We start from the raw sequence: 22696 nt of genomic DNA on the forward strand, positions 1-22696 counted from the left end.
AATTTACCAAATTAGTCCGGAGTAATTTGGAAAGGTCAGATTTAAGTATATTACAAGCTCTTACAAATAAAATTACAAAAATATTGTTGAAATACAGAGGCAGTTATGTGTTGTTATGGGTCTATGTGATAACGGTTCATGTTTCGAATAAAGGAATCCCAGTCCCAAAGGGTGAGCAGGGGGGAATATGACTTGATCTTATCGGAAAATGATTTTTTAGTTAAAATTCCACTGGATGCAAAAGTCTCAAATACGTCAATCAGCGCTTCCTTGTTGATTTCCTGATTTGAAACCATAGCATTTAGATGCAAAAGTTTGTTGTTGACCAAACCCTCTTTATCTGACGATTTATCCAATTGTTTCATCAACCTATTTTGTCTCTCTTGGCACACTGAATAGGTGGTTGCTTACCTGGGATGAAAAAGGGTTGTTTATTATCTCTCCTATTTTTGTTAATCATAACAGGCCACTCAAAGCGTTTCATTCCGACTCGCTTAGTAAACTGGTCAAAGTTAAGTTCCTCATCGTCTTTATCAAATACTAATTCCCAGTAAAATTTTTCTGGGCTTATCAACTTAGACACGAGTTTGTCGTTATTTTTTAATGGTATTATGTGGCCTATCTTGCTTTTTTGGCTCAATCTCCCATAAATCTGCAATGAAAAAATTTTTTTTTGTTGTTTATAAGTGTGTAAAGTACATACACATTGGAGAATTTGCTTTATTTTCATATAAAAACATCGATAAATTCTATAAAAATGAATACTTACTTTGATCAAATCCAAAACTAGATAATTGGGCGTACGGATGCATATAGTCTGTTGGAATATGACCGGAATCACTAGTGAAAATGAATAGATTGCGATTTTTATTTTGGGTTGCGATTGGGGAGCGACATGCCTGACCATAGAAATGGGGGAACTAGTATTAGTTACTGCAGTTGCGGGTGGATCAATTTTCATAAAATCTATAAAGTTGTGTTATTTTTAATGTCGAAAAGAGTGACTTTGAGACGACACAACGCGTACCACACGCGATCTAATTTTGCCAAAAAGGTCAAAACTCCAGGGGCACGCGTCGTATTCCAACACCTCAAAAAGAAGGCAAAGCCAGCACTATGTGGCGATTGCAAGGGAAAATTGCAAGGAGTTGTTGCTGCTAGGCCAGAAGTTAACAAAAATTTGAAAAGGAGGCAAAGAAAGGTTTATAGGGTATACGGCGGCTCTCTTTGTCACAAGTGCGTCCGGGATCGCATTATCCGCGCCTTCTTAAAGGAGGAACAGAAATGTGTCAAAAAAGTTGTGGAAGAGAGGGTTAAGCAAAAAAAAGCTGCAGGAAAAGGCTGATGATATACCAGCCAAGAAGATGTGATTTTTATTAATTTTGTTCCATTAACGGTTACAAAGTTATCACTTTACAACATTTTAAAGTATATTGCATTCTAAATTTTAGTAGGAGTTTGATTGATTTTTATTAATCTGTTAGTATAAATAGGGTTTTCATGTTGGTATGTAGTAGATGACCTTGGTGTTGTTGGTGCTACTGGTGGCAAACAGTGTTTCTAAGCGCGCAATATTTCGCAACATAGCATATATCACCACTAGAAATAACTTTATACATAATTCTTTGGCTATTCAAAGTTGTAATTTATCATCTCACGGCATTTTGAAACCCACGGCTGCAACAGAATCTATCAGTTCAGAGGAAATGAAGAGAGAAGACAACATCCAGCCGCCAAAAAAGCAACCAACTGCCAGACGTAATCGCTCAATTTAACGCAGAATTGGAGGAAATCGAAAGATTTGCTCTACTAAACACCAAGGCTGACAATTTTACCGAGTGCGATTTTGGCTACCTACCGCTAATTGTTAATTATAAAGAGGAAAATAAACGTAAATTTTTAAGTCTTGCTAGGGATAAGCCAACGGCCGAAGATGAAGTTTGGATTAGGGGTAGATTAAACGACACAAGAGGAAAGGGTATTTACACTTTAACACTAGGTTCATTGTCATTCATAGTAATCAGACAGTATGGTGAGACAATACAATGTGTGCTAGATGCTAAGAATCCGCCAATAACTAAAAATACAATCAAATGGGTCAATTCGTAAGCCATAATTCATGTAGTGTACCGCCAGAGTCTATAATAGATGTGTTTGGCATAGTGAGAATACCAAATATACCAATTGAGTCTACCACTATAAAATATGAGATATCAGTGCGTAAAATTTTTTGTGTTTCAAAAGCGGCAAATGGTAATTTATTTTCAATTATTTAGAACTTCCATTCCAATTGTTTGATGCCAATAAACCTGAAGCAGATGAGTCTGACCCAGATGTATGATTTAAATCATTCAGATTATAAGAGTAAATCCCGATACGAGACTTGATAACCGGATTTTAGATTTAAGAACAAATCTTTCTCAATCTGTATTCAGAATTCAATCTGCGTGTGTCAATTTGTTTAGGACCTATCTGTTGGACAATGAATTTATTGAAATTCACACCCCAAAATTACTTTCTGGCAATTCTGAGGGCGGATCTTCCGTCTTTACCCTTAAATATTTCAATAGTAAACTACATATTAATGTAGGAGATGCTTGTTTGGCTCAATCTCCACAACTTTACAAGCAAATGGCCGTTATGGGAGATTTCTCCAGGGTATTTGAAATAGGTACTCTACTTTGTCATATTTACACTATTTACACATTTCAAATATTATAAATAATTTAATATCTAAATAATTTAGGTCCAGTGTTTAGAGCGGAAAACAGTAATACACATAGACACCTATGCGAGTTTACAGGACTTGACCTGGAAATGTCTATATATGAGGATTACAACGAAATAATTGATTTGGTTGATCAGATGTTCAAATATATATTTACTGGATTACAAAATAAGTGTACTAAGGTAACATGGCACGTGATTTAGGAGCTGGAATCGGTTAAGAAATTGTATCCAAACATCAAGCCCTTTGAGTTTATCAATAACACCCCCAAATTTCATTTTAACGAGGTAACACTGTTCATTATGATAATGGATAATTACCTAACTGTCGCAATATTAGATCAGTATTTACATAGGCTGTGGCCATACTAAATGAAGAAGGAGTAAAAGTTGAGGATGATTTCAGCACTGAACAGGAAAGGCAATTTGGAAAGATTGTGAAACAAAAATACAATACGGATTACTACATAATACACTCCTACCCTGATACAGCCAGACCATTTTATACAATGCCCAAGGAAAATATTGCCTTGGGCACTAACTCTTTTGATTTTTTTATGCGTGGAGAAGAGATACTTAGCGGAGCACAGCGTATTCACGATCCATTTATGCTAATTGAACGGATTAAGGAGAAGGGTATTGACCCTGAAACAGTTACGGCTTACATTGATGCTTTTAAACTTGGCGCTTATCCCCATGGAGGGTGTGGGATTGGATTGGAACGTCTAGTAATGCTTTACTTAGGTATGAATCTTTTGATTTAGGCATTGGTAATGTGAGGAAGACTTGTATGTTTCCCAGGGATCCAAAACGTTTGACGCCTTAAAATTGAAACAAACAGTATAGTCGTCTTTGCTAACTATAATTAAAAAATTTAAGTTTACAACTTTAGAATAACTAATTTTTACAACTGTAATTCAAATACAGTTATTTAGTGTGTAAAACCTATTTGTTTATTTTAAAAATAACCAATTATCGTCCGAAAGTTTATGATGATATGCGATTTTTAAAGTCCTTGTACCTCTGAATATCAGACTCCCTAATTGATCGTCTATGTAAACATTCACTCTACCTTGAAGATGCCAAAGCTGCTTGAAAATGTTTATTTGTAATAAATGGAACTTTGTCGGATTCTCCTTCGCTCATATTGCCCTCCGTGTCTGCTGCAATACTTTCCCTTATTGCCTCCTTAGCTGCTCTTTTACAAACCTCTGATATATCTGCGCCAGAATATCCCTCCAGATCATCAGCCATCTTCTTAATGTTGACATCGGGGGCCAGTGGAGAATTGCGTAAACACGCTTTAAATATACTCTCCCTGCTATCCCTATCTGGCAATGGTATGTAAATTAGTTGGTCCAATCTTCCAGGTCTAGTAATTGCAGGATCTAAAATGTCTGGCCTACATAACAATGTGAATACCTATTTGTAGCGCCAATTATAAAAATTGGTTTTGAAGATGAAACGCCATCTATCTCAGTTAGGATCTGATTAATAACCCTATCTGCAGCTTCACCGCCGCCATGTGAAGTACCCCTCTCCTTCGCAATAGAGTCCATTTCGTCAAAAAATAATATACAAGGCGCAGCTGCCCTTGCTTTGTCGAACAATTCTCGTACGTTAGCTTCCGATTCTCCAAACCACATAGTCAGCAATTCAGGGCCTAAATAAAATTGTATAAGAATAAAAAATTTAACAAGTAGAATGAATTAAATTTTTATTGCAGACCATAAAATATGAAAAATTTTTCAACCATGTAACTGTAATTATAGAGTTACGCATATCTTAACAATTTAACAAAATATTAAAAAAATCTAGTGACTAAGTAACATTAATAGCAAAGTGCTCACCCTTTACTGAAATAAAATTTGCTTTACATTCATGTGCGATAGCCCGAGCTAGCAGTGTCTTGCCACACCCGGGTGGGCCGTAAAATAGTACGCCCTTGCTGGCCGATTGGCCGAATTTTTTGAACTTTTCTGGGTGCTCAACTGGGTATTGAACAGTTTCAATCAGCTCCCGTTTCACATCCTCCAATCCTCCAATATCATCCCAAGTCGTTTCCGGTACTTCAATGCTCCTCTCCCTCAATGAACTTGGATTGCATAAGCTCAGAGCGCGATCAAAATGTTCTTTGGTTATTTGTATTTTATTTAATATTTCAGGGGGTATTTTGTCATCATGAAAGAATAATATGTCTGTTTTGCCAAAGTGCTGTCTAATACACTCCATTGCAGCCTCAAAACATAGCTGAGAAATATCAGCTCCTACGTAACCATGGCATGCTTTGGCAATCTGCCTAAGGTCAACATCGGGAGATAATTTCATATCACGGGTTTTTATAAGCAATATTTCGAACCTTTCATCTTCGTCACATGCGGTTATTTCTATTTCGCGATCAAATCTGCCAAATCTGCGTAGTGCAGAATCTAGAGCATTTGCGCGGTTTGTAGCTGCTAAAACTAGCACATTCGATACTTTTTTAGAGTATAGTCCATCCATACAAGTTAGTAGTTGAGATACAATCCTACGCTCAGCTTCTGATCCAAGCTTATCACGTTTGGTTCCAATGCTGTCTATTTCATCTATGAATATTATTGATGGAGCGTTCTTTTCAGCCGTTTCAAAAATTTTCCTCAAATTGCTCTCAGAATCTCCAAAATGCTTTGACACAATCTCAGGCCCATTTATCACATAAAAATTGGCACCTGTTTCCGCTGCAATAGCCTTTGCAATCAGAGTTTTTCCTGTTCCCGGTAATCCATGTAATAAAATACCCTTTGGCGGTGAAATTCCCACTGCTTGGAATACCTCTGGATGATGCAAAGGCAATTCAATCAATTCCCTAATTTTACTGAGCTGCCTCTTCATGCCGCCAATATCGTCATAGCCAATTTCACCAAACGAATCATCATCTTTCTCTCTATCCAGTGGCTTGCCCCGTAAATTAAATATGGTATCTGGAGATACAATTGCAGCCTCAGAATCCCCCTGGCTAGACTCTATTCTTAATACTTTAAATTCAATTTCCTGGCCATTAGGCAAATGAATATGGAAGTGATCGCCCAGACGCAGTGGTCTCGGGAGAGAAAAGAAATCAAATAAAGATTGATTAATGTGCCCCGCAATTATTGACAAATCCATACCGCAACGCTTTAAGTCATCAGAAAAGGGGAGGATTGTTATGCGGGAAGCCATGGGTATGCCTGTTAAAGGCTCAATTCCAATGACGTCGGAATTTCTAAGCCGTAAATTGCGGCGCATATCCTTTGATACAAATGCCTTATATCTATCAACATTCTCAGATGACTTAACCCCGGCTATTGTATCTCGGCGACGGCGCCCCTTAACCCTTACTATGTCCCCGCTGGTTAGACCCAGGGCATTCATCTGTTCCAGGCCTATGTCATTATTGTAATGCGTGTAAAATTTTTAATCAAACAGCTTAGAAAATACATGATAATGTAATGAATTGGTTTTTGTTGTACTAGGTTGAAGATTTGATTAATCTCCGTCTAACCCTTGTAACATTTATTATTTTTACGTGACCTACTATCAAATTAGCAATTTGATAGTAGGTCAAATAATTTGATGAATTAAAATGGGTAAAAAATGTGTCGTTGGGTGTGATGAAGTGTTTATAAGTTAAGTGGAAAAATATCTCATAATCACCTAGTGATATTGTTAATATAGTATAGTGCTTACTTAGATATAGTGTTGTTGGATCAGTACTTGGATCGCCCGTGACAATACTCAAATTTGGAGTAAGCCCAGAATGTATTACATCTGCCCCCGAAGGACCTTTTTTCGGATCTTCATCATTTGGGAAAAAATTATTGTCCTTGTTCAATTTCAAATCTTCCAATGAATTCTTTTTTTGTGATTTTGAAGATTTGTTCCAGAAAGGGAATAATCCGGCTTGTATGGGTCTGCAGCTGTGCCTGTAGTTATGATTCCTTATGGAAGCTAAGGGCAAAGGAGCCACCATCAGGATCATGAGTAATGTTATAATACGGTTACCCATTACACTAACCAGTTAACATTCTAAATCGTAAGGAATATAATATCACATTAAGTTGTGGCGGATGTTATGTAACCCATGGGTGGTGGTCGAGTGTCATGTTATACCCTGACCATGGGGGTTGGGATGAATATGAAGGTGATTTCCGAGCCCTGTCGCAATGAATCATCGAGTTTGCAGTTGCTAGTTGATGTGTCTTGTGTAGTGAAAGAATTGCTTGAAAATGCTTTGGATGCCAGTGCAACTGAAATAGGTAAATGAGGCATGAATTAGATGTATCACTAGTGGACGGTGGATGTGAATCAATTGAGGTGAAGGATAATGGCACAGGAATTAGAGAAGAGGATTTTGAGCTTTTAGCTATCAGGAATACCACTTCAAAAATAAGCAAATTTGAAGACTTGACGACACGTCTAAGTACATTTGGGTTTCGGGTACATAACTGTTTATCTAGGGTGAGGCATTACATTCAATCGCTACACTGAGCACTTTAGTGGTCAAAACAAGGATTAGAGACTCAACTGAAGGGTGGAATCTGACATTTGATCATCAGGGTAACTTGCTGTCTAAGGTTAAGTGCCTGATGAGTGTAAGATGACTAGTAATTCAGCTTGGAACAATAGTTACCAGCATTAAACTGTTTAGCGTCTTTCCTGTGCGTAGACAACAGCTGATAAAGGGATGGGCTAACAAAATAAAGTTTACAGTGGACATGGTTCAGCAGTATGCACTTTTCTACCCAAGCATAAGAATTACGCTCACAAATAAGCCAACGTATGTATTCATTTAATTTAGAAATGGCAAAACAACAATATTATTTTCTTCTCCAGGTGGATTATCTGTTCATTCAGGAAATTATACTAGTATAAGAGACATAACCTCTTTTATTTATGGCAAAAAATTAATCCAAAAAATGAATGAGTGGGGTTATACTTGCGATGAATTTGAAATCAGTGGTCTTATCAGTGATTTAGACTCGGAGTTCAATCCACCTATACAAGTATGCCAATTTCTAAACGGAATTTGTTGTGTAGCATTCTGACTTAGATTTTATTTGTTAATGGCCGGCCAGTGACATCACAGAAGTCAATATGCCATGCCATATTGAATGCCTATAGGCAATATTCAAACAAGGCCAGACCCTCATTTATCCTCAATTTGACATTAAACTTGCAAGAAATTGATGTAAATTGTTCACCAGACAAGCGCACAATCTATATTACAATTGAAGAATACATCATCACCACAATTAAAGTAATAAAAATACCAATTAGATACAATTGCACAAGTTTTTTGAGGCACAGGGCATTAACACCAAAAGTGGCTATATCGTTTCCATGCCTACCCTGGATATATCACAAGCAGGAAGATCTAAACATACTTTAAGCGATATAACCAACCTTCACAAACTACACAACTCGCCCGATAAATCTAGCCTTGCAGCGGATGAAAGCCAACAGGCTGCTTCTCATGAGAATTCAATAGCAGATTCTGGTGCCCATTGTTTTAAACTGAAGCGATACAAGGTTGAGTGTGATGAGCCCTTTGTCATGGAAACCGAGAGTGAAGCCGTTTTTGGATTTGAGAATACACACCCAACGAACGGCACTGCAATTAGATCCAGTGGATTTGGCGATACAAAGAATTGCAAAGTTAATGAAGGGGTGGATTTATCGCAACAATGCAACTACATTGTGGAACGGGTACTATGCTTTGACCTAAAACAATACAAACAACAAAGTACATTGCTCAAACAACATTTGTCACAAAAAAAATTGCAAACGACTGAAAACACTACAAAAAACGCCATATCGCATGACCCAAAAAGGATTGAGAAGCGAACATTCAAAATGATGGAAATTTGTGGCCAATTTAACAAGGGATTCATCATAACTAAATTGGCAAGCTACGATCGCAATGATAAGTTCAAGTATTCATTGTTCATAATTGACCAACATGCTGCAGATGAAAAAGCGCGGTAACAGGCCGGTAACCCAGATTTGAAACGTTGAATAAGAGGGTTAAAATCAACTGCCAGAAACTGATACAGCCCGTGTTCGTAAAAGTACCCCCAAGCCATTTAGCCGTAGGGGATCGTTCATATAGGTTGCCCTTGACAATGCAAGTGTGCTAGAATGCAACGGGTTTACAATGTGCGGCAGTAGTGACCATGGATTATATATAGCAACATTTCCCGTATTATTCTCTCATGTGCTCGGAGAGAACGATTTTTTGGAATTTTTGGAAAAAATATATAGTTTCAATGCCATATACGGAAAGGATTTAAATGGAACCAGCAGCCATGTCTGGGACTATTTCCAATCCACTCCTAGACCCCCTAAAATTTGGTCAATATTAGCCAACAGGTAGGACTTCCGCTGCTTTGTAGAACTGATTGTAAAATGATTAATATTTAGGGCCTGCAGAAGTGCAGTGAAGATTGGGGATGACTTGAATAGGGGGAAGATGGAACAGATAAAGGACACCTTGGGCGACTTGGACCACCCATGGAACTGCCCTCATGGCAGGCCCACCATCAAATGTCTGGCCACCGCAGCCGAGCTTACGGCAGCTGCCCAGAACCTGCCTTGCCAATTCGATTTCATTTAATTCTTTTGATAATTTTAACGTGGTAAACTAAATAATTTGCGTATATATTACCAAAATGAGTTTGATGTGTGGGTGTGATTCCATTTGTGCAACACCCGAGGATGTGGACAAAATTATGTACTTTTCAGATTGTATCTTTTCTAAGAATATAAATGAAGGCATTAGGATGTATCTATCTAAATTATATATTCAATTACACTCAGACAAATCTAAAGTAAGCGATGAGGGGCTCAAGTTGTTCAACATTTTCTGCCAAATAACAGTTAAGATTGACGCAATTTCCGCCAAGCATGACGTTGAAAATGATTGCGATAACATCCCACATGGGATAGACACTTCTAATGACGAATGCAATGATATATTTGAAATAAAATGTAATTTCCAAATACCAAATGACGTGCTAATGAACAAGGAGACCAAACGTGAGTTGGCCGAGGACGATCTTTCCGCCCTTTCTGGATTTTATCAATCAAATTACGCAAAAGTACACATCACATTTGATATATTTACCACATCGGTAACATCTAATTTCAAGGACCTAATACTACTGTTCAATTCACTTATAATGAACGGTAGGTTTGACGTTGTGGAAATTTTTATTACAGAATTTCACAGAGCAAACGAGCACTCTATTTGTAAAACTATTAGCGACAATTGGTTGGCACTGGTAAATTCTTTTATTCCAACAGCTAACACACAACATATCACCTACTGTATCAAATTTCTATGCTCAACAGTTAAATCATGCAATAAAGCACGCATTTGTTTTTGTAAATTCGTAAAATGGGCTATAGTGCGATCTTGGGCCTTGATTCGTGCCACAGGCGCTGGGTTTTCAATAGTTCTGCTATTTATCAAGGAAATGATTGCACTTGTCGTCTCTCAACAAATAATTGATAGTTGCGAAGAAAAAAATTGTACATTTGATTATGCCCACGGAAAATTAGAATCCATAGCCGAATTTATCAAGCAATATATATATTACATAACCAAAGCTGGTGGGTATATCGATATATTTGAATACATGGAGACACAAACATGTACAATTATACATAGAGTACTTAAGAGCGGTTACACTAGCTGTAGTAGAGATCCATTTGGGTGTAAAAACTGCGAGAATGGATTCATTTATGAGGCAGGAAGGTGTAATATCTGTTTTGACTGCGCCCATACTGGTTTACGTACTATTCACACCTTGCTGGAATCATTCTTATCCTCCAAAGGAATGGCTAGTTCTTTCGAGATTGACAGCAATATTAGTAAATATTCACCCATGTGGATATGCATAAATACCCAAAATATGGGATCTTTGGTGACATTTTCAAAGGGTTTTAACTGCGATGCCAAAATGATATTTTCAGAGCTTTTATGCTTGGGAGATGATGTACCTTTTATGTGCGATTTAATACTCGTGATATTAACATACAGCCTGGACTGTGAAGATGTTTATAATCTAGTTCTCAAGATTGAATCAATTTACCAAAAGTTGCTGGTGAAGAGACACTCCAATTGGCTACAGAAGGTTATCCATATTCTGGAACTCAAGGGCGACATTTCTCACAGAAAGTGTCTATGCAAAGAGGTTAAAAAGGTTATTGAAAGGCTTTCTAGAGACTGCGATATATCACTCTTTCTTGCAAATAATTTGGATATGGATGCAAATTTATGTATTTCGGACATAAGGAACAGCACACAATTGGACGGATTGTACAAGTTTGTGACAACGATTGTCGCGAACATTAATTACTCGGGGCATGAAAACGTATCAAATTTTATCAAAATATTTTCCTCCAAAATGGCAGTATATTCAAATATTGAATATACTTCACTTATAACATTATTCATATTATCTATGCATATGGATCAGGACTTTAAACCTGTCTATACTTTGCTAGTGTTTGAACTTTGTGAAAATTCCAAGTTTATCGCAGATTTTTTTTACTACATTACTAATCCCGGTATATTCGTATTTAAAGAAGATGTCAGATCCATTTCCGGTGCACCTAGCGAATCACAAAAGTTTACATTTTTCAAGTACCTGCTTGATAACGTCAATGATTGTGATCCAAGGAATGCAATAACCTGGACTTTAGACTTAAAATCATTGAATGAAAAAACAATTAACTATATTAGGCTGCAACACAGTCTGCTATCATCCCTAACATCAATATGTGGGTGGATGAGCTTTGAAAAGTACCCACACGTGCATTATTTGCTTAACAGGATAACAGGGCTAATTGAAGTGTATGATTTAGGTAAGATTAGTGGGTTTGGGGATACAGAATGCCCCTGCAAGTTTGACTTCCCCGCCGATATAGAGGGTCTGTCACTTGAGGCACTGGTGGCGCTGATAACTACTATGCCTTATTCACCCACAATAGATGGAATACTTTGCAGGTTAGGCATTGATGAGCAGTGTTGTAAGGATGTAAAAGGTCAAATGCTATCTGTATCCAACGATATTGAGTATTCTGTAATGGACGACGAGACACCAGAGCACGTGAGCAGGTGCTTGGAATTTTCGGGGGTGAATCTGAATAATTTGGGCAGCACTGGCGAACCTAGTGTGGCGTTGAAATTGGCTGAGAAAATGTGGTTTCAATGTGAGGTTATTAGTGAGGATTGTATTTGGTGGGTTACCGGCGAGCCTGTGGATTACAGTTTTATCTGTGACGACAACCAAGTACTAAGTGAACTAAAGTGTACAATTCAAGACTCGTTCACGTGTCACACCTATCGCAACTTGTTTGACTCGGTGTTAAATCCCAAATCGCATACTAAAAATATGGATTGTTATGATAGAAAGTGTATAAGATTTTTGAGAGTTTGGTCTTACGATCCCGAATGGGCGTTCCTAACGTTGGTAAGCTCTAAGGACTGGAAATATGTCTTGAGGAAGCTGATTAAATATAAGCCCTTTGTTGAAAATCAACTGGGGGCGCTTTCTCAATTTTTTTCGCTCTGTGAAAAGCACTTGAGTTTTGACGATATTAGGCAGTTGAAAAACGCCTTTGATTTTTCTAAAATTTTGCTTTCCATCGATGGCAATTTGACTAGAATCGTCAGTGATGCCAATTATAGAAAAGATATTCTGAATTCAATGCCACTAGATTTTATACAGGCCTTCTATTCGAGTCTTATGAACATTCACTACCCCTGTAACGATACACAAAGTGAAGATTTATCGTGTGGAGAAATCAACAAATTTATCGATATTATTTACAAACAGAATGATTTGGGCGTGAAAAATGGCATGATTTATGAATTGAGCCTTGAGTGCGCACAGGTTATGCTCGACAACTTGAACTTGGAGCAGGTTTCGAACCCACTAGTTCGAATGAGACTGCTTCTACACCCGGACAAGCTTATCGTCAAGCTGGTGAAGTTGAATAGAAAGTTGACACGTGGAAGCAACTTTAGATTTTTATGGTTCACCCTACGCAAGCTGCTGGCCCAGGCTCTCGAACTCTATTCTACAAGCGTTGATATACACGGCTGCGAATCTATTCCGTACCTACACTTTTTACAGGCGCTGTTATACATTATGCCTGAGTTTGACCTATACCTGTTGCACAAGGCGAGTATTGCAAGTGGTAGCAACAGATGGGATCCAGTCAAGCAGCACTTGGCTATTGTTGCTAACAGGGTGTCAGTGTGTGCCATAAAATCGCTATTGGAAATAACTGACGATAGTGTTAAAAAGCTGTTGGTTTGGTTGAAGTTGCCAAGTATATGACGCCATGAACCATCATTGTAATTATAACTAATCCTGTATGGCAGGTTTGACTATTAATTTACCATTGTGGATGAAACTAATAGATATATATTAGAATGAATTGGGATTTATTATGATGTAGTTATAGTCTTGTCGTAATTTGTGTAATATGATCAGTATTTGTAATAAGAATATTGATTGTTGTGTTTTATAAATAAAGCCTAGTGATTATACATATGTGCATTGGCCAATTGTTTTGGGTATGTTTAGTAAATGTGTCTATATTCTCATATAGTTTTAATAATGTGTTGTAAGTTATTATGTTTACATAGGAAAGTATATTTTTAAGCAATTAAATATCGTTGGTTGATCAAAACAAGCTTGCTATTTAATTAAATTTACAGATTGTATAATTTTAAATATAAAATAAAACACAAATAAATTACTTTCAATGATTTATATAACAAAAGTGTAAATTTACAAATAAAATGACATAGTAACTAATTAAATCAAGTAATCACACCTATAATTGTGCTTTAATGCAACTTTATTACACTTTACTTAACACTAATCTGCGTAAACTTTTAATTACACAACAAATGTTCAAATGTGTAAATAATAACTATAAATATAAAATAATCGGAAATTATAAAAAATCGCTAATATTTATAGATATTTAAACAATTTATTAATATTATAAATTAATCAAACAAGGAAACACTTTAAATAGTCTGATCACATATAGTTAGCTATATTATATATAAATACTTTGAAAATTCAAATTATCGTACATACCACTCACGTATTACACAAACACACTAACAACACGCAAGCAGGATGTAGGTTTAAAATAAGTATGATTGAATGCTGGAAGATGCTACTGTAATATACTACCCTTGCGTTCGACATCATAGGGCTTGTAAAAATTGACTTATGTGTGTTATTACCATGTTTATAAAACAAAAATTGTGCTTGTTAAATATACAAAAACTATATAATTTCCATACACTATCTTCTCAATTAGCCAATAAAATAGTGCTATAATATTTACACTACCCAAATGTAAATATGCTATGTGACAAAAAAATTGTAAACGCGAGATACATGCATTTTTTTCGTGAATTGGTAACCATCATTGTAAGTCCGTCTAGTGAATACTACAGTCTGTGAAACCATCTCCCTATACTTTATCTTCGTTATCTTCATCACGCTTACCTCCAGCATCCTCCACAATACCGGCACAATGAAAAATATCTTTGCATTTATAAAATACACAAAATGCAGAAAATATGAATTCTACAGCACTTATGATAATAATACACAACGTGAAGTTCCCATTATCCAACATAAAATTTATTGCCTCCAACGATAGATCCTTCGTTTTTGATGACAAAAAATTCTTCGCCAGATCAACATCGACATAACGGTCAATCGTGGATTTATTTTGGTTGAAAAAACTATTAAGTTTGCCTGTGATAATTGCAGAATGTGTAGTAAAATCCATGTGACCCGATGTGATAATTCTGATGGCGTAAGTCCACAAAAATAATGAGACAATGCACAACACGCCATACAAACACATTAGAACGAGATTTAAAGGCTTTAGCACACGGCATTGAGTCAAAGCTGTGAAAAATTCAGCCACAACGCTTACTATTAATATTATAGCCCCCGATACAACCAATGTAGTATCAAAAGTGGGACTAACAGCAGCAAATCCTAATGCAAATCCCAATGCAAGAGTAGGCATGGATCTAAATAAATAAGTCAGTATGCTTACATCATCACAGTAATGTTATCTGTATCCTTTTTAAATGAAGTAGCGCGCCTGTACAAGAAACCAACTATGAATGAAATAATACCAGCAGCGAATAAATTGTCCCTGAAATCTATAGTGAATTTGTCCGTATTTTCATAAATAATATCAGAAAAAAAACTGGGTAAAACGTCAATCTTATTTAGTTCACCTGCAATTGTACGTGCTCCTATTTGAAGTAAATAACCACAAGTGCAACTTGTTACTGTACATAAAGTTGACTGAAGGTAGTTTATTATGATCATAGGTAGAAGAAACCATTTACATAGCAGATGCCCAAGAAGAAACGGGACACATGTAGCAATAGAAAGGAATATATGCATTAATCCAAAAATCTGAAATTTAGTAATGGATTTTAGAGAGAATTCAGTGATGCTGTTAATGCGGTGAAGTGACTCCAGATCGTTAAAATTGGAAAATGAAAAGAAAATATACAAACCTAGTGACAATTGTAGGACTATAGCATAGGACCAGGCCCCTATAGCCGGAGATTGATGCCCTCCTTTTCCCGAGAGGCACACCATAATGCTTGATGAAATCGTCCACCCCACGTGCAACGTTCCCTTTTAGCCGTTTCACGCACCTAGCTAATAAATATTTCTACAACTAAATCCAGAGTGGCTAGATAGAAAATGACGTGATTTTAGTTACTAACATATTTAGGCATTGTTAGGCAATATGCATATGTGCGTGAGTGCACTTTCCATGGGCTGATCATCACCAGTGTGTATCCACCGTTTCTTTTCAATAATAACGTTAGGCAATTTAATGTGCCCCAATCTAAATTGTCTTTTACTTACACCGTGGATACCATCTTCCAACATATCACCTTCGAATCATATGGCAACAATATCATATTATGTACAGTTGGCCCGGATACTAACAATTCCATTCCACCAGAATCCATACAATTTAGCTTCAACTGTAATTCTTGGGTGTTTGCCGTGTTGTTTTTAATCTGTGCCTCATAATTGAACTCTGTACCAATCCGTGCAATGCTATCACTGGCACATCTTACTTCTAAATCCTGTGGGCCCCCGTATTTGCTATCGTCCCTTAATTTCGCAGTGGCAATCCATTCGATTGGCGCCGTATTTCCATCCACCGAAAAATTGTTCACATGAAATAGTATTTTAATCTATTTTAGCAATGACTTTACTTCCTGAGGTACTGTATCGAGTGAAATGTGGTCATTTAGCAATATGACACATGATTCGTTGGATAGTAAATTGTCTATGATCCCCAATTCTCCTAAATGTGTGGTTATACAATGTTCAAAGTGCCATTTACTATTTAAAATAAAATGGTTATGACGACACAGTTGTGTAGGCTTACCTGGAGCGATAACCTTTTGATCATCATATATAAGTTTGACAACGTTTAACGTATCTTTGGTAAGATTTGTAGTCTTGACAGAATAATTTACAAAGTCGCCCACTCCAATGGCATCTGAAACTATAGTTTCTTTCCTATGTTAAATAATGAGTTACTTATAGGTGAAGATAATGCCATTGGTATATTCTAGCTGAATTTTTGTTGTTAAAATATCAAAATTTGATACCTGAATTTGTAAGTTATATATTTTGTCAGTGTTGCAGTGATGTATAACGTTCAACTGGTATTTAAAGTGTTTGATTAGAGAGGATTTCACACTATTATCACCCATATCATTGGTTATATTATTATTTATATCAGCGCTAGTGCCATTGGGTTTATCCTCTGAGAATAAGGGCACTGCAGTTACGTCACAGTTAGACATAGTTATTTTGATATCTTTGTGCGATACTGTAAAATTATATACGTCAAATTCAAGCATAATTGGTGCGAATCTGTCAATCCAATAACTTGTTAATTGCTTCACTTTTACGCTAGTACGTATTACTGAATTTTTGCGCTTTGAATATGGTAATTCATATTTTAATGATTTTCTTGGCCAACCAATTGATCTAATTAATACAGGATGACAGGTAAACTCTTGTACCACTAGTGGCACTGACGCATTAAACAACGTTAAATTGTTGGAATCATTGTCAGTGGTGCTAATATTAAAAGCCAACTGTGTAGATTTACTTAGAATTGTAGCATTTAAGTGGTCAAAGGGCGTAAGAAATAAGTAATATTCACTAGTGTTTAGTTCCATGGGTTTCATTTCCATATCTAAATTGTTTTTAGCCTCCAATAGTCCAACTAGCAATTGATGCAATTGTTTATTATTAGTATCAGTGGCCATTGGCTCAAAGGTGAAGCTGCAAGTATTGTGCCCATCCTCTAGATGGTACTTAATTTGCCCTGAACAGCAATAAAATCCACAGGCTACATTTAGTTTGAATGCTAGTAATATTATTTCTTCCGATAAGTACAAGGTAGCTCTCCCTGGGATGTTTATTTGCAATGGGATAAACTTTAGAATTTTAGCAGAAGCCACTCCATCTTTGACCTTTTTAACCGCCTCAGGATCGCCATTAATGGACTTCAACGCAGTACAAATCCATCCAATTTCATTGGAAATTATCCTTTTGCCGAAGGATAATATATCATCGTTCAAATGCCACTCATTTTTCCACATACAATCGGTACATATATTTTTTGTGTGAATACCAATTTGATTATAATTTGCGCGGTTATAATAGTTGAATAGTTGATTCTGATAAATCTTGTTAAAGGCGGATTCCGCACTATCAGCATAATTACCTAACATGTAAAACTTGAACAACAATACTAGTGTAATATAACAGTGGGCATTCCATCCAACATTTGAAAATTCGCTAAACGCCTTCTTCAATATATTTACTCCATATTCATAGCTAATATTTATAGAGTTATCATTATCACTATTTTTTGATTTTATTAATTTGTGTAACATATAAGTATATTTGCCTGCAGTAAACATGTGATAGGGCTTAAACTTGAAGAATTCCAATCTCAATTCCAATACATTTTCCAGTCCAGACAATTTTTCACTAATGAAGTAGTGTAGCCTGGCAAATCTATACAAATAATTCGTATTTGTATATATATTGACAGATTTATTGTTCGTTACAAGTTGATAGTACTGTTGCACTATTTTGCGCAGTAACGATCCAAAGTTGTCATTACTCCTTGACTCCTTTACTAATATAACTAATCTTATAAGTTCGATTGCGAGTATATCGTAGTATTCTTCGGATATTATAAATAAGGAAGGATTGACAGTATTGATAATATCAATACTGTCTGTTTTGTGGAAATTATCGTCATCATTATAATTTTCAGTATATATATGGCCTACTCCATCATTATATTTAATTAAATTCCATGCGATATCGTAGTTTTTAAGCGAATTCTTACCGTCCCTTAATAACTCGTGTATATAAGCAATGTAACTGTGTCTTAAGGATTCCCATTTGTTACACTCCTGTGTGCTAATCCCTGGGTTATTTTTGAAAAAATCACTATCAGACAATTTGAGCTTCTTCAAATGTCTTATGTGGCGCTCACAAAATGTATTATTTAGTGTATAACAAAGGTCTTCTGCCTTTTTAATGTTCTTGTCCAGATCCTCATTGCAGAAACACAAAATATGTTCTATGGTGCATATGCTAAAATTTTTAATTGCTGCGCTGTTAACATTGGGATTGGTGGAATTAGTATCAAAATTTAGCATTAAAATTACCTTGGTCTGGTTGTTTATGAAGGGCGTCAAATCTTTTGCAAAGTACGATACATTGTTCTCAATGTTAGGTAAGTAATCATAATTCTCATAATGTTCAACAGATGTAATATCTATGTAGATAACGATAGACCCTGGGTATGTAAGAAATGAATCTCCATTTATGAGCTTTGGCCCTATGTAATCAATTGTCAATCCAGTGAAATCAGGGATATCAGCAAGCGTCACATATTGTAATCTAGCGAAATTAGACCCAGATTTATCAACAGAAGCCTGTCTAAACGAATTTATGAGTGATTGCTTATTCTTGTCTTCCGTCAAAAATAATACGCAAGGAGTCGGATCTCTAACAAGCGACTCAATGTTTTCATAAGTATCACCCATACTACACTCATCAATAATTCAAAATAGTACAGTTTCAAATTTTCTATAAACCTTAAGTGTGTAAGTTAATTAATTGCTACTGGGTAATATGTTTGAGATGAAATGCTTTCAACATATGTGTGGCCCTACTTTCACAACATTATCACTGAACAACAAATCAAGTAATTTCGCTTGAAAAATAATACCCCGCAGCTTTTATGCTGTAAACACAGGAAATACGCCAACTAATCACTATAACAATATTATTTGTGTATCACTGGCGTGATTGCCCTTGTGTCCACGATTACAATACTACCGAGAAAATCGTTAAAAATGGCAAGAATACCATCATACGATGGATACTATGGTACATATGAAGATGATCTCAACAATACCCCCTTAAGTGAGCGTTATTATGAACAATTTTCTAAGGTACGCAAGATTGTGGCCAAACTACGGACGTTTAGTGAGGAAAAGATTGATCAAATCATGCACCAGTACTATAATACACTTGGATTAAATGAGTACTATTTCCAGACAACATCTGCAGCAGTTATAGCCCACAACATGATCTCTGTTATGACGGCAAAGATTTTACATGAAAATAGCGGCAGCGATTACTTCCCAGTGATAGAACAGGTGTCAGATGACTTCACATTTATAATAGCAAGGACTTCATTGCTAAATAGGAAATCTTCACAAAATTACATGGTCGAACGGTCAATTGAGACCAAACACTTCAGGCTCAACAACACCAGCAAGCCTTTGTGGCGTATGCAGTGTTTTAGGAGTGTGAATTCGATATTTGACGAACCTCATAACGTATTTGAAAGACTTAAAACATACTTTCTGCAAAAACCCGTATACGCCTGCACTGACCCGGACCCCAGGGAAACAGATTTAAGTAAACTATTGGATGTTGGATTCTATGAGAACAAGAAAAACAGTATCACTGAATCAATATTTTACAAGTTAAACAAGCAGTTAGTCGAATCTAGCACGGGCCTAGGTTTGGTAATATCAACGGAGCCCAGACAATATAACGTATATAGAATTGATGTGGCTTTTAGGCGCGAATATATGCATGACGACTTTTACTCTCGCATTGGCGACTGCATAACACTACATGGATGTTATTCTAAGAGTAAATATTTTGACCCGCTCAGTAATAATGTGTGTATTCTCACTGCATTTATCTCAAGTCTCCCACCAACACAGCTTACCGCCCCGGAAACTCCACTGTCAGTACGCACTGAACAGCTAGTAGAATCATTAAAATTGAGCTGTATCATACCCCAATCGAATTTCACAAATTTAATACTAGACAGGTGTTTAACAATGCAACAGGTGGTATATACATACTGTGTTTCAAAGTTTATCGAACATTTCAGTGGCAGTGCTGGCCCGTACGTTGCTACAATTGAAAATTTTGCCAAGACACAACAGATTTCCCCATCTGAACTCTACGAAATCAGATCAAAACTCAAAGTACAACCATACACAGCACATCAAATATATTCTGCGGTGTCAAAAAATCTCGAACTTGTACGCAAATTATTTTCAGAATTCAAATCATTGCATTGCAAGGTGACTAAGCCTTTCAAAACACCAGAGCAAGAATTGGATATAAGTACTAGTAACTACCCCAACAATGCTACGGGAAATACTACGCTTGATGAAATGTTTTTGGATCAAATTAACAAGGGTGCCATTGGTACTCTAAATGAGGAGGCTGATGAGCCTGGATTGCATTCAAGTAACATTGATTACACGGCAAATGATTTGTCTGAGAGTCAATTGTTTCACCAGATTAAGCAGATTGATGATCAGGAACACTGTAACATTTTCATGTTTTTCCTCCGTTTCAACTGGTTAACACTCAGGACAAATTTCTTTTTACCAGATAAATTGAGCCTATGTTTTCGATTTGACCCTTCTATTTTGTCTAAAAATGATTATCCTCAGCGACCTTATTCAATATTGTTGGTTGTGGGTCCTCATTTTGTGGGCTTTCACATCAAATTCTCGGAAATTGCTCGTGGTGGCGTTCGTATTGTGCAATCATTTTCACAGGAAGCATATTCCAGGAACAAATTCCAGGTATTTGACGAGGCCTATAACCTATCTTATACTCAAAGTTTGAAAAATAAGGATATACCTGAGGGTGGTAGCAAAGGTGTTATACTACTAAACAAACTATCAACTAAGGCAGAAGCTGAGATGTATACCAGGGCCTCATTCATGTGCTACGTCGATGGAATGCTTGACATTATGTTACCTGACCCAGATCACATGGTAGACAGATTAAATAAGGAGGAGATTTATTTTTTGGGTCCAGATGAGCATACGGGTACGGGAAGATTGATGGATTGGGCGGCAAACCATGCCAAGCATAGAGGTTGCAGGTACTGGAGGGGATTTACTACTGGTAAATCGCCCGAGATGGGCGGTATTCCTCACGACATTTACGGGATGACTACTGCATCAATTGAGGCATTTGTGGATGAATTGTTTCTTAAATGCAACCTAGAAGCTAATCAGGTTACCAGATTTCTTACAGGCGGTCCTGATGGCGATTTGGGTAGTAATGCAGTGCTAGCCTCAAAAACAAAAACACTTACAATAGTCGACAAATCAGGCGTTCTTCACGATCCTAATGGCTTGAATATTGAAGAGCTAAGACGACTAGTGCAACTCAGAATTGAGGGCAAACCCACTTGTGCTATTATGTATAACGAGAATTTGTTATCAAAAGATGGTTTCATGGTACCTGAAGACGCAATTGATCTAAAACTCCCTGATGGTACTGTTGTAAAGCGGGGTAGTCAGTTTAGGGATGAATTCCATTTGGGAGGGGGTGGCGGTGCAGCTTTGTTCAACCCCTGTGGTGGTAGGCCAAGTTCAATAACACCATTCAATGTCCACCGCCTGTTTAACTCTTCTACTGGCAAATCTGTCTACAAGTATATAGTGGAAGGGGCAAATGTGTTTATCACCCAGGATGCCCGAAGGATACTTGAAAGGAAGGGAATAATACTGTTTAAAGATGCATCTACAAACAAAGGGGGTGTAACTAGTTCTTCATATGAAGTATTGGCAGCTATGGTGTTAGACGATGAACTTTATGCCAAACACCTATGTGACACACTGGAAAATTGTCACAGCCATGCTAAGGGTAAATCGGATGAGGCAAATCCATTTAGGGTCAAGTACATAAACGAAATTTTAAATATTATACGTGAAAACGCCCGTAAGGAATTTAACGTCTTGTGGAGTGAGGGACTGAGGACAGGTAGACCTCGGTGCGATCTAACAGATATTTTATCTAGCAAGATAATTAACCTCAAAAAGTCCATAGTAGAATCGGACACGCTGTTTAGCAATAGCAAATTGGTTGATATAGTACTGAATAAGGCAATACCAAAAAGTATCTTCACATTGGTGGATCTGGAAACTATAAAAGAGAGAGTTCCTGATAGATATTTGAGGGCGATTTTTGCATCGTATATTGCTTCTAACTTTTATTATTCGCAAAAATTCGCTGAAGATACTTCAGTTTTCGCCTTCCATGAGTACATTGCAGTGTTGAAGGACGAACATACCGTAGTGAATAAAAAGGTCAATTCCAATCAACCATTTTGATACTAATGATGTTAGATTCTAAATTTGTGCAATAAACATATTTTAAACACATGTTAAAGGTAATTATACACTAATTTCTAACTAATAAATCATCTGCAATTGAAATTAATAACTAATCAAAAATGATTATTAGACTAACATTTAGAGTAACGT

At 36.7% G+C, this 22696-nt stretch overlaps 9 protein-coding genes across 9 annotated transcripts; 5 read left to right on the plus strand and 4 right to left on the minus strand.

The window, feature by feature from the left end:
* BMR1_01G01950 (conserved Plasmodium protein, unknown function) lies at positions 114-907 on the minus strand (the record flags this gene model as incomplete). The annotated part of the gene is made up of 3 exons (XM_021482845.1): positions 114-391; positions 412-652; positions 770-907. 3 exons carry the CDS (start codon positions 905-907, stop codon positions 114-116), a joined length of 657 nt encoding a protein of 218 aa, XP_021337442.1.
* BMR1_01G01955 (large subunit ribosomal protein L34e) lies at positions 989-1345 on the plus strand (the record flags this gene model as incomplete). The annotated part of the gene is made up of 1 exon (XM_012792004.1): positions 989-1345. The coding sequence occupies one exon, from the start codon at positions 989-991 to the stop codon at positions 1343-1345; it is 357 nt and encodes a 118-aa protein (XP_012647458.1).
* Positions 1707-3553, plus strand: BMR1_01G01960 (aspartyl-tRNA synthetase; the record flags this gene model as incomplete). Its single annotated transcript, XM_021482846.1, has 11 exons — positions 1707-1758; positions 1781-1978; positions 2000-2105; positions 2126-2253; positions 2277-2335; positions 2356-2569; positions 2591-2671; positions 2747-2910; positions 2932-3015; positions 3084-3471; positions 3492-3553. The coding sequence occupies 11 exons, from the start codon at positions 1707-1709 to the stop codon at positions 3551-3553; spliced, it is 1536 nt and encodes a 511-aa protein (XP_021337443.1).
* Positions 3715-6751, minus strand: BMR1_01G01965 (Cell division cycle protein 48 homolog; the record flags this gene model as incomplete). The annotated part of the gene is made up of 5 exons (XM_021482847.1): positions 3715-3778; positions 3800-4129; positions 4150-4390; positions 4578-6128; positions 6433-6751. 5 exons carry the CDS (start codon positions 6749-6751, stop codon positions 3715-3717), a joined length of 2505 nt encoding a protein of 834 aa, XP_021337444.1.
* Positions 6827-9358, plus strand: BMR1_01G01970 (Mismatch repair endonuclease PMS2; the record flags this gene model as incomplete). The annotated part of the gene is made up of 11 exons (XM_021482848.1): positions 6827-7001; positions 7022-7182; positions 7203-7337; positions 7359-7522; positions 7544-7578; positions 7600-7748; positions 7796-8002; positions 8023-8726; positions 8747-8834; positions 8855-9114; positions 9166-9358. The coding sequence occupies 11 exons, from the start codon at positions 6827-6829 to the stop codon at positions 9356-9358; spliced, it is 2271 nt and encodes a 756-aa protein (XP_021337445.1).
* A 55-nt stretch (positions 9359-9413) lies between these two features.
* BMR1_01G01975 (hypothetical protein) lies at positions 9414-13094 on the plus strand (the record flags this gene model as incomplete). Its single annotated transcript, XM_012792008.1, has 1 exon — positions 9414-13094. The coding sequence occupies one exon, from the start codon at positions 9414-9416 to the stop codon at positions 13092-13094; it is 3681 nt and encodes a 1226-aa protein (XP_012647462.1).
* On the minus strand, positions 14254-15413 carry BMR1_01G01980 (hypothetical protein; the record flags this gene model as incomplete). The annotated part of the gene is made up of 3 exons (XM_021482850.1): positions 14254-14264; positions 14289-14827; positions 14854-15413. 3 exons carry the CDS (start codon positions 15411-15413, stop codon positions 14254-14256), a joined length of 1110 nt encoding a protein of 369 aa, XP_021337446.1.
* A 135-nt stretch (positions 15414-15548) lies between these two features.
* Positions 15549-18922, minus strand: BMR1_01G01985 (hypothetical protein; the record flags this gene model as incomplete). The annotated part of the gene is made up of 5 exons (XM_021482851.1): positions 15549-15669; positions 15690-16027; positions 16049-16140; positions 16225-16358; positions 16380-18922. The coding sequence occupies 5 exons, from the start codon at positions 18920-18922 to the stop codon at positions 15549-15551; spliced, it is 3228 nt and encodes a 1075-aa protein (XP_021337447.1).
* BMR1_01G01990 (glutamate dehydrogenase) lies at positions 19235-22543 on the plus strand (the record flags this gene model as incomplete). The annotated part of the gene is made up of 1 exon (XM_012792011.1): positions 19235-22543. One exon carries the CDS (start codon positions 19235-19237, stop codon positions 22541-22543), a length of 3309 nt encoding a protein of 1102 aa, XP_012647465.1.
* Between the last annotated feature and the right edge of the window lie 153 nt (positions 22544-22696).

The sequence above is a fragment of the Babesia microti genome, chromosome I (assembly GCF_000691945.2).
Source record: "Babesia microti strain RI chromosome I, complete genome".
Lineage (NCBI taxonomy): Eukaryota > Apicomplexa > Aconoidasida > Piroplasmida > Babesiidae > Babesia > Babesia microti.